Source organism: Phalacrocorax carbo, chromosome 8 (assembly GCF_963921805.1).
Source record: "Phalacrocorax carbo chromosome 8, bPhaCar2.1, whole genome shotgun sequence".
In the NCBI taxonomy this organism is placed as follows: domain Eukaryota; kingdom Metazoa; phylum Chordata; class Aves; order Suliformes; family Phalacrocoracidae; genus Phalacrocorax; species Phalacrocorax carbo.
In genome coordinates, this window is record NC_087520.1 from 23,344,055 (window position 1) to 23,356,087 (window position 12,033).

General features: G+C 46.2%; 2 protein-coding genes across 4 annotated transcripts in view; one reads left to right on the forward strand and one right to left on the reverse strand.

Moving 5' to 3' along the window:
- RANBP10 (RAN binding protein 10) overlaps positions 1-11,216 on the reverse strand; it is a 93,019-nt gene extending 81,803 nt beyond the window's left edge. The window contains exons 1-2 of one of the 3 annotated variants that reach the window (XR_010374227.1): positions 10,913-11,216; positions 9,821-9,932 (exon numbers count right to left, since the gene is read on the reverse strand). Coding sequence is in view for 2 of the 3 variants with exons in the window: in XM_064459123.1 (XP_064315193.1) it covers positions 9,821-9,932; positions 10,913-11,111 (311 nt within the window). In the remaining variant the exon portion in view is untranslated. The remainder of the gene's footprint in view (positions 1-9,820; positions 9,933-10,912) is intronic. The other 2 variants (XM_064459123.1, XM_064459122.1) reach the window with 2 other exon arrangements.
- A 478-nt stretch (positions 11,217-11,694) lies between these two features.
- The window catches only part of TSNAXIP1 (translin associated factor X interacting protein 1), a 28,146-nt gene continuing 27,807 nt past the window's right edge, over positions 11,695-12,033 (forward strand). The window contains 1 exon segment of the mRNA XM_064459124.1: positions 11,695-11,740. Within this exon segment, the coding sequence (XP_064315194.1) occupies positions 11,730-11,740 (11 nt within the window). The 5' untranslated portion in view covers positions 11,695-11,729.

Below are 12,033 nucleotides of genomic sequence, written 5' to 3' on the forward strand. Positions count from 1 at the left end.
AAGAGTTAAAACCAGCAACATTAAATTATTTGTTTTGTAGGCCATGACTTCCAGTAAAGCAGTCGTTCCCTGCTCAAGTTGGTGAACTAACAACATCACTAACATGAGGTAGAAATTCCTGGGACTGGCATTTTATTACGTGGCTCAGCCAAGACCAAGCAATCCAGCTGAGCCACAAGTTAAAAAAGGGACCTTCCTCTCTCCCAGAGGCAAGTTTATAATTCAAATGCTTACTGCATCCTGCAAGTTTTTGTAATAACCACACTATCTGGTAGGAATCCTGACAGCTATCACACACCCCACACTTTCAACACACAGCTAAGTCTAAAATTATCAAGCTAAATTACAAAGTTAAAGATTAATAATACACTCCATCACACTGGTGGCATTTCTGAGACTTTCACAGTCTCTTGTGCAAAGCTCTGAACTATCATCCTTGTCCGAGGTGGGCCCTGACTTCATGCCAGGTTTGAAGAGTGGTGAGAAATGATAAACCATATCAACTTACCACCCAAAACCACATTGTCGTAGTTATGGTGGGGCAAGGGGCATGTTGTTTTAAAGCAGTGGAAAAACAAGTAACATCTGTTCAAAAACATTACCTTTGGTACATAAAATACTGGATTCCAACTTTCTAACAATAAATATTTTGGAACTACTTCTTAATGGAATATAACAAATCTCCAAAGTCGAAGCGGTTCTGGTTTTATTCACAGATAACTGCGCTGTTCTGTAACAGTGCTTCAGAAATAGCACTGATGGGTTCCAGGTAGAATGCCAATTCCCCAAGCAGAGGTCAGTAAAGATGAATAATGCAAGGTTGAAAATAGATAAAGGGAAGAAAATAAAATTCTTAAGGGCTCACTGAAAACAACTACAAGTATCCTGAGGCATGGAGGAGTCCACTGGACATCAGCCCTTAGAAAGGCAGAGAAGCGTTAAAAGCCAGAGAGCACGGACAAGAAGGTGAGTGAGCAGAACAAAATTAAGAGGCAGTGATCTGGTAACATAACACATCATCTCAGTCTGTTTGTGAGTAAATACTGACAAAACTCCAGAGGAAGAATAAAAAAACCTCTTTTCACTAGACCAAGGTATCAGATTCCCAGTTCCGTTCCAATTTTAGGATCACGTTCAACTGGTATCTATCAGCTATAGGAAGGGTCAAATCTGTCCCTTTTCTGTGCTACCTTCAGGAAGGGAAAAGACTCGTGATGTAGATTAGCAATATAAGCAGTACTACTGAAAGACAGAAAATACAGAACAGAGATGAAGGTTTGACTGGAGCACCATTTAAGAAAAGGCATAATACAAGCCTCACCAGGCTAAAATCACCACTAGGATCTGGCCAGAATAGCCAACTTCTCTGTATGCCACCCCAAGACCTTCTCATCCAACAGGACCCCAAGCCCTGCAATATACTGTGGTTGAAACGAACTGAAGCTAAGGTGTCCCACCGACTTTGTTTTCCAGCTTCAGATGTTTCACTCTTTACAGCTGACTTGTTCTCTAAGTCAGCTGGTGTTCAACAAAGTTCATATAAACCACATCAGTGGCAAACAGTGCATTCAGTCTGGGAACTGCATAAAGCATTACTGATATTAATTCTCTGGTTATTTATTCTGGTTACACCCAATTGAGTAAGTAGAATTTTTGTTCAGTTTGTCCTGCTGATTAACAAACCTCACTTCCAAATGCACTGTTCAGAGTTGCTGAAAATTTGTATCCAGTACATTAGAGAAGTGAAACAGGTTTCCATGACTGAATGGACTTAAAAGACTGTTTGTCTGCCAGCCTAAGCAACAGGCTATTTTTCCTGGCATAGACAAAGCCTAGAAAACAGTAAAGACAGACACTAGAGGTACCACAAATATCTAACAGAAAGGCATACCCAAATCAGAAGAAAACACTCTGCTGCCAGGTAGCTAGTTCTCTTAAGAGATATTCTCCCATCCTTAGAGGCTAATTTGCTCTGGTTTATGCTTCAATCAGAAAATTGATAGTAACCATTCTTATGCAAGGAGGACTGACCTGCTAACACAAGTTTTCATGAAATTACAGAAAAAATAACTGCAATAGTTACATGAGAATTAGGGGTTTTTATGTGAAGAAACACATTACAGAAAAAGCAACATAAAGTTTTGACAAATGTATTTATGAAATAAGAATACTTTCTCTTTAAAACAATAACAAATAGCCAGAGTTAGGAAGAGCAACAGGCCCTGGTTTCACAGACCTTTACACGCCGACTCCACAACAAGGACAAAGGCTAGAGGTGGAGAGCATCAATAAAAAGACCTTGTAAACAAGAAAGAAGATTGTATCTCTAGGATTGAAACTGCAGTGTGGAAACAGAAACCTTATATAACAGGTACAGTGTAAACCCCACTCCTAGAAAAGCAGTTAAGAAAAGGAATCTGGCAGTGCAGTCAACATAATGCAGTTACATAGTTCAGCTTTAAGGGCCAGTGGGAGCAGGGAATAAAACAAGTCAAGCTTCACAGCAGATGATAAATTCATCCCAGCTACATAAGTGAAGGAAAAAGGCTTCCCCTCTATAAGTTATGCAATTGGTACGATTTAGTTATTAAACAGATAATTGCTTAGATGTGCAACTCTGGAATGTTTAAACAATTCATTCCCATTATTCTAGGGTTTGATTTATTAACTGTGAATATATCCTGAAGAACTGAAGCACAATAATGTTTTACACACATTCTAAAGATGTTTTGATTTTTTTAGAGTTTACTTTAGCCATATTCCTACCTTTTCTATAACAGATATTCAGAAATAGGGGGGAGGGGATGAGGAGAAAGAATGGAAAAAAAGAAAAAAACAAGCAACTTCTGAAATTTTTCTTCTTTACTGTGCCAAATCTTAGAACTCTAATTGGACAAAAAAAACAAACAAACAAACAAAAAATAACAGAAAGAAAGAAATAAATTATCACAGCCTGAAATCTGGGACATCTCAGACTTCAGACATACCTAAACGCACACAAGTGAACAAGTCACACATCACCATCACATCACTGCTTCCATTTTGTTTCCTATTTTCAGAAATTATTTTAATGAGAAACTGATATTCTACCATTACAAGGTATGGGCCCATGATAACTGCTATAAGCCCTGAGTTTCACTTTCCATTTCATTGATTAAAAAGACAAGGCGAATTTAAAAAAAAAAAAAAGTTATCAACTGCAAATCAGATACTCCAGTCTCACAACTTGCTTTACATTGAAAAAGCTGCTTACTCCCTTTTGCAAGCGTTTAGCAGAATGACAAAAAAATACAGCTCATACAAGATGTCAACAATTAACGTGAAACCCCCACAGAAAATGAGCGTGTCTCTATACTTCAGGGCACCAAAGCTCAGCCAGTCAGTAGCTGAGCAAGCAAGACTTGCTTGGGCAAGACTGTTTGCAAACGGGAACAAGGTGAGAACTGTTTACTGAATCTTCTTGGGGGGATTTATTTATGTGCCGATTTGTTTAAATTAATGTCTGCAGAACAGCATAAGTTCCAGTAAGCAGACATACCTGCAAACAGAAGAACAACCCCCTCTGTGTGCTGGTTTTGGATTCTTGGAAACCAGGATAGAAAAACTAAAAAGGGGGAGGAAATCAATTATTTACAGGCTTATCAGATACAAATAAGGCATCACACAGCATATGCAGGCACCAGAAATCCTCAGTTGCCCCAGAATATTCCTTATCATTCCCTACTGCCACATCCAGACACACATGAAATTATAAGGTGTCCTCAGAACAACCTGCTGATGGATGCACAAGGACAACCACGCCATTAAAACCACCGATGTCAGAGCACTTCATGGACAGGCCTTCTATCAGCATCTGGAAACCATTAGAGCACACAAGTGAAAGGCTTTTCGAAGAGCAATCACACTCACCATATGCTGAAGAGAAATGGAAAGTTGGCAAGGAGAAACATAAGCAAGGAAGAGAGGGGCAGATTACTTGTTACTAATGTAAAGACTGTGAAACAACCAATACATCTGACCTTTATTTTTCTTTTTCAGTCAGAGAGAAACTGACTATTTTTAAGTCTGGGATATAGTGTACTTGTGTAAGAAAGCTAAAGTAAGATTTTAAATGAACTACGGTATGGGCTAAGCTAGATTAGCTCTCAGGCCACTCTCCTCAAAGTACTCTTTCCTCCCTCTCTCAGAAAAATACCTGCAACGTAAGTTAGAGCTGACCGACAGCTCTGGACAACAAGCTGCACATCCCACAGCAACAGTGAAACAGTTCAAGCTGGTGCTGGAAGAAGGGTACTGACACATCCTGTTGCCCGTGTCTTCCCACCCACCCTCTTTGCCCTTCGGGGTTTCCTCTTCTCCACTTAATGCACAGAAAGCACCGTATCAAGGCCAGAGCCAGCAAAAAGACAGTTAACATGATCCAGCTCATTACACAGTCACTAGTGCTGGCACAAAGGAAAGTGGTTAAAAAAATATCATGTCAAGAAGAAAAGCTAGACTGGCTCTTTTGGCAGCCTCCCTGAGACAGCTCAAAGTCCTCATGAAACAGCCTGGCTTCCCTGGCACAGAAGGCTGTGCCACTCGGCACCTCCTCTGCCCACAGACCACCTTGCTTTGTTTGCAAAGAACACACAGAGCCGCCGTGGACAGGCAGCAGGCTCTGCTGCCGCCAGAGAGGTCAGACATGCTGCAGAACACCAGCATACCAAGGTAGCCGCAAGTAAGCCACTAATCAAAATGAAACAATTACCAGAAGAGACAGCTGTCAACAGCAAACTGCCATAGCAAAAGCAATCCACAGGCTGCTGGACTGTCTTTCCCAGGAGCAACTCAGAAATGGAGGAGGCTGGAGGACAGGTGACTTCTGCTAGAATCAGGAATCCGTGCACAATCAGGGTCAGCCTCCGGAATGTCTTCCCCAGTCACACCCCATTACAACTGACCACATGGCTGGGGGGAGGTAAAACAGGTCAAGAAACCAAAATGGCAGTCAGGAACAAGCACTGCCACCAAGGAGACAATTCACCTTGCCCCAGCATAGAGGACAAAAAAAGACGAATTGTCCTCCTGAGACAAAACAGCCTATAAGCTGTGGGTTGACTGCCCTACCCTGATGAGTCTTGTACTGTTCCTGTTTACCAAGCAGAGATGCTCTAATGGGGAAACAGAAGCTGTGAGACGGGCTGACAAATCAACAACAAAAAGAAACACATATTTGAGAGGGAGAGTCCAGTGCTTCAAATATAGTTAAGGCTGAACTGTTATAAACATCATGATAAAAGCAGGAGTTATTTGTGGCAGCGCCAGAACACACAGTCACATACATTTCTGCCAGTCTGCTCATCTGAGGAATGATGGAAGCATGCCATCCACAGCACCACGGAGATGTTTGGACTGGAAGGGACCTTGGGATCTTCCTTCTTCATCCTTCTGCCCAAAGCATAACTAACTGTGAAAGTTACATCAGGCTGTCTGGGGCCTGGCCCAGGCAAATTTGAAGAACAAGACGACACAGCCTCTCCAGGCATTCTGTTCTGGTGCTTGACCATTTTCACAAGGAAAATTCTTTCTTATCTCCAGCTGGCATCTCCCTTGCCACAACCTGCAACCCATCACCTCTTGTCCTTTTGTTCCAGTTGACAACGCTCAGGAGACACGAACGTAATGGCTCAGGAATTAAGTATCCTGCAAGTCTTAAGATATAACTGTTCAACCCCACTTTGAATGAAACTAAATGAGGATTGCTGCAATCCAACTCCTCCCTCTTCCAGCTCAGCCCATCCCTTCATTGACTAGCCTTCAACCCATGTCAGGGAACACAACCCTGGAAAGCAGTCCTCAATTTAAAAAACAAGCAAAAAAAAAACCCCAGCAATTTCTGACAGTGACATCAACAGGTTAAATCACCATAACTGTTTTGATGTGGTCAGCTTTCAACCAGTCTTCTCCTTGAACCAGCTCACCACAGGACTGGGTTCCAGATTGTCAGCATGAGGGAAGACACAGAAACATACTGCAAATGGAAGGGCAGAATCCCATAGCCTTGTCTTGCACCATCTTAAAGCGTGGTGGAACCACTCCCTGTGTGTTGAGCACAGACAAGGAGGTGAGAAGAGGGCTGGAACTAGAGACTGAGACTAATTAAATTCTCCTCTGCTCTCTGAGGATAAGAACCATCTCCCCAAAGAAAGAGTGGCACAAACAAGAGATCAATCTACTGACAGATCTGATTTGTTACATGTTACCTAGCCTCCTTGTCAAGACAATTTTTCAGTGGTAGCCTGGCAGCCTCCCCCCTCCCAGAAAAACAAAACAAAACAGTAAATAAACATCAATAAAGACTAAACATACCAGCACGAGAAGTGACCACCATTCAGCCAAAAGTAAGTCTCAATCATCTTTCTTCAACAAAAGATTGTGGTAATACCTCAGCACATAAGCAGTAGAGGATCCAAAGCTAAGAAAAGCTGATAAATCTTAAGTTTCTTAAGTGCATCAAATGGACTTTTTGCATGTTGTACTTCCTTTGAAATATCCGCCAGCCAACTAAGCTAGATTTTACTGATGTCAAGACAAAAAAGTCTAGAGATGGGAAAGTTTTCATAAATCATTTGCTTCTTAACAAAAGCACCTTTACAGAGCAGGTACATTAAAGAGCAGGGGAGAAAGACAGCACAGAAGAGGAAGCTTTTCTGCCAGCTACGGGTGCAGTACTATGGCATTCTAAAACAACTTGTGCCTGTGCTGCTGCAGTCCCTCCCTCTTCCCTTGCGCTGGGTTTGCAAAACTGAGCAGAGAAGTCATCTGCCTGCAGAACGGGGGGAGGTGAGGGTGGTTGTTTTTACTGCCAGATACAATGTGGTGGGAGGAAACACAGGAGAGAACCACAGCATATGGGATTTAAGTCACCTTAGCCCCATGAAAGTCACAGAAGGGAGAAGTTAAAAAGGTTGTACTGATAGTTCAGTCGCCTCTGTAGCTCAGGTTTCTCTACCACAGTGACACCACCAATACAGAACTGGCACTGTCTGATGCCATTCAAGAACCCTCTTAGCACAGCGTATTATATACAGGCAGCTTGTCTTTGTCAGGCTGCAAAAAGTCATCCTGTGAGCTTCAGGATTCGTACATCTCCAGTAAAACCGCTGGGAGCTTCTATCCCACTTCTTACCTGCACCCTTTGTGTCTGTTGTTTATTAGTAAGTCAGCATCTAACCAGAGTGTAGAGCACTAGACTAACGATTTATTAGCACAGAAAGATGACAGCTTTAAGTTATTGAGCAAAACTCAGTCAGAACTCCTCAAAGCACACTTCCTGAAACTCATTCCACAGAAGTATTTTTTGAGTAAGTCTTGTTTTGAAACCCAATCACTCCCATTTTAAACCTAACTCTGAAAAGCTATTATGAACTCCAGCAAGAGTGACACAGTGAGTATCACCATGTGATCCTTACCTCACTACTCTGTATGGCATCAATACAATATTGAGCTACAGAGCAGAGGCTTTACACTTGAAGCATCCATTCTGGAAATGAGCTCAGAAAGATTCCTCTTCCTCTACCCTGGCTAAAGAGCTTCCAATTGAGTTCCTAGGGACATGCTTTACCACTTAGGCCACTTGAAAATTTCCTTTCATTCCCTCCAATCCCTTCTTTAGATTTGTGGACTTTTAAGCCTCTGAACTGAAGCCACCATGGTGTAATAAACACTGGAGAGCTTCATAAGTGGAAAGATGTCTCTGCCGCAGTTCACTATCACAATGTACTGAGCCTCCAGTGGGCAGACTTCAAACTATTAAAGATGAGACACACAAGAGTACTTTAAGTGACAGACAAGCAGCAGCTACAATATAAATTCACAATTACAAATCCACAGCACCACAGTGTGCAAGATAAAAATTGGAGCACTCTCTACCAGAAAAAGAAAAGCAAGGCACAGGAATGGCTGAGACGTCAGACAATCTCTCAAAGGCTGCACTGACTGCGAATCATAGCTATCAACATCTCACGCTTGTATTGCGATAATGCTAATACACATGGTTCCCTATCTTTGAAAGTATCCCTGGAAAGTATTTGTAATTACAAAATACAATAAAAACAAAAATGGATTACTAATATAGAAAACTAACCTTGGGAAACAAGTGGCAGATTCCATTACCTCCCTGTAAGATTGATCTAGAATGCAATAAGGATTAAGTGCTGTTCAGTGACCTTTCATAACGTGATTTCTTTGGAAAACTGTCTTGAAGTTCACTGTAAATTATTTCAATTTTAGCAGTTACATAAACTAATCAAATGCAGAGTCTCAAAACAGACAAGCAGTTAAAGCCAAGTCAGTGAACTTAAAGAATAAAGATGGTCTTTTCACTGCATTTACAAAGCGTTCAGCCCAGCATCCACCTCTGCACAGGCCTGTAATAATGACTAGGTTATCTAAGTGCAGAACAATTCAAGATCCTCTGCACGTCGCTTTACAACTAGGCCACTTCTTAATTCACCAATGACAGCAAAAATATTTGACAGTAAGAAATTATTACTTTAATTTGGTTTCTAGTAGGAATGCTTGCTGCCTTTCCCTAAGACCCCTAAACTGGCCAGAGTTCAAATGTTATTCTTGAAGGCCTGGATTAATTAATGACACTCAATACCTTCTCCTGTGCAGCCTTCCCTTCTGGACAGTTGTACCTGCGATATTCATCCTTTAACAATGAAAAACACCAAACACACACACAGCAGGCCGGTACCCTTATATCAATTAAACCTACATTAGCAGTAGAAACCCAGGCCTTGTCAGAAATGCCCTTTTATTGCTTTCCCGCATTTCCCAACATCCTGAATACAACTCCAAAGGAACTCCCATACATCCTGGTTCAGTTGCATTTTGGACCAGAATAATGCCCAACACAGTGACCGCAAGACTGGATGAGATCCAAAACCCACTGCCAGTTCAGTTCACAGAGGTGCCACCTAGTAAAGTATGGCTGTGTCTACCACTACACCAAGAGGATGTGATGCCTTTGCAGTTCTTCCACTTTCTACAGTTCAAAGTAGCATAGACCAACAGGGCCAACACAGGCTCAACAACAGCCTACAATATTAAATGTTACCACAAAAAACATCATTTGGTCATATGGACCTTCTCATATGTAGCATTCTGGCTGCAGCAGAGTCTCCCAAGCTTCCACAGTTGTTATCTGTCAGGTTCCCTGAGGTGCAGTCTATCCTGCAGTAATGACATGAGTCCAAATACAGGTCCTAGACTAGAGATGACAGAAGTAGCGCAGATTCCAGCTTATATTCACAATCATCTCACTTCCCTCTCTTTGAACATCTTTTCCTGATGATGCATACAGGGTTTCTAAAAAGCCGACTCAAGTTCTCCTTCCAGTGCTCAGAGCTATGACTGCTCTTCATTATGCCAACACCGCTCTAACAGTCCAAAATTAAGTGCAAGGTTCCTCCCTTCTATTTCACTCCACTTCTAAAGCATCATAATTCCAGAAATCTGAGTGACCAGACCAAGCTAGCAAGAGGAAAAACTATTTTAATTCAAATTTCACCAGACACCCAAAGCTTCCTAAATGTTTTAAAACTGCCCATATCAAACAGCACAGAAAGCAGCTGTTGTGTAAGTGCCTCTGCTTCCAGTGACTTCTGCCACATTTACATCTGTTAACCAAGAGAATATAACCTCCCCGTGATGTACCTGCCTGTTACACCCAGCAGCCATGGGACCTCTAACCCTTCCAGAAAGGAGGCCAGAGTACAGCAGAACTGCTAAACAGACGTCACCAACCACCAAACTGCAATAACGCACTTACCCATCTCTACCTTTACTGACAATCTTCACTTCAAAGTAGTAAATGCCACAGGCTGCAGGTATAGGGTGCGTAGCTCTGACTGAAGCAGCATCTTTGTGATTTTTACCATGACCTAGGAAAGAAAAGAAATATAAGTACTGATGGGATTTGAACTCTCCCACGTTTTGACCTAAAGCACCGCTCTCTGAACACAACAGGGATGTTTCTACATATATCCAACAATTTAAAGCACACTTTTCAGAGAACTAGAATATACAGTCCTGCACTGCCACCACAAACAACCCCTACACCACAAGCGCTGTAGTTTTTCCTTTGTTTTCACTGTGAAGTTCCTGGGAGTGACTCACAGCGCTACCTCTCCCCCTCCCCACGTCCATAATTTGAAGATCAGCGTACACAAACAGAACACAAAAATGATTACACAAGAGGGGAATGACATCAGTGTTTACTAACCAGGCAGGAAAAGGAATGATCAGTTCTCCGCTGGGTGGGTAGGGAGAACAGCCTCCAATAGCAAGCAAGAAAAACATCAGTGCGATTCCCCAAGTCCTAGAAGTCTGTAAGCACCTATTTTGTGTAAACTCAAGGAGCCAAAGCCCCAGTTATACAGCCTTGTCGATGCCATCCCGCCCCTCGGCAAGGTTTTAAGCAGGGTGACAGGGTAAACAGATGACCGGACTGCACGGAGGTGCTCGGCCCGTGCTCGTGACACCGCAGAGCGTTCGGCCGGCCAGCGCCTTGCGCCGGGGGAAGAGCCCGGGGCTCTGGGCCGCCTCCACTTCCCCAGCCCAACAAAACCCGGCTCCGGGCTAGACACCGGCCTCAGCTCCCAGGACCGACGGCCCTCCGCGGGGTCCAGCAGCCCTCCCCGGGGCCCGGCGGCCCCCCGCTCCCCGGCCGCGGCCGCCCTTTCCCCGGTGGCCGCCAGACCCGCGGCCGCCCCCGCGGGGCCCGGGTCCCAGCCCGCCGCCCGGCTGGCTCCGGGCCGGGCCCAGGTCCGCGCCGGGACCGCCCCGCTTCGGGCCGGAGCCGAGACCGCAGAAGCCGAGGCCGAAGAAGCCGAACCCGGCGCCGCCGCCCCCAGCCCAGCACCTTTGTAGTGGACGCGCAGGTTGCCCTGCGAGAGGCCGATGTAGTTGTACTTGTCCTTGGGGCTCCAGGACCGCGGCAGCGGCGTCTCCTCCTGGTTGACGGCGGGGTAGAGGCGGCGGAGGCGCCGGCTCAGCTCCTGCTCCTCAGGCGGGCACGGCGGCGCCGCATCCCCTCCGTGCAAGCTCCCCGCCTCCGCCATCTTGGATTCGCTTTGTGTCACCGGGCGGGGAGCGAGGCCCGGCTCCGGCCGCCAGCCAATGGGGCGCCGGCGTAGCCACAATGGGGCCGCGCTGCCTGCTGGGAAGCGGAGTCCACACCGCCCCCGCCCACCCGCCTCTGCCCTTCGCCAGAACTACAACTCCCAAGAGCCCCGCGCTCAGAGCCCCGCCCCGCCCCTCGCCGCGCTGCATGCTGGGAAACGTGTACTCCATACACACCCCCACATACCTCCACCCCTACTCACACACACCCCCCACATACTCCCACCCCACACACACACCCCCATCCCCCGCCCGGCCCTGGTGAGCGCCGCCGGCTGCGGGAGGGGCCAGTTCCGGCTGCGGGAGAGGCCAGTTTCGGCCGCCCCGCCGTTCGGGCAGGCAGCGCCGTTCGGGCGGCCTCGCCCCGGGTCCGCCCGCTGGGCAAAGCCCACTTCCCGGCCGTTCGGGCGGGGCTGGGCCATGCCGGGGGGCTGCCGCTGTTGGGGAGTGGCACCGGCGCGTCAGGCGCTGGCGGGGCAACTGTGGCGGCACGCGGCGGGGTCCTGGCGGGCGGTGGGTGGGAAACGTCTCCATGGCGACGGGTGTAAACAGCGGGTATGGCGGCGCGGTAAGGGCCGGGCCGGGGGTACGGAAGGCTGGACGGACAGGGGGCATCGGCGTCCGGGCCGCGCGGGGCCGAGCAGAGCAGAGCCGTTCCCGCGGGGCTGCGGGGCCTCTCCGGCCCTGCCGCACGTCTGGTGTCACCGCGCCCCGCCCGCCAGGAACTGCCCTTGGGGCTTCAGGACACAGCATTTCCGCAGCAAGGGCCACACTCGCCCACAGCAGAGCGAGGAACTTGATGTGCAGTTCTGTGGTATTCGCTTTGCCATTGTTACCTTGTATAGCTGGCTCTTCTGGGTG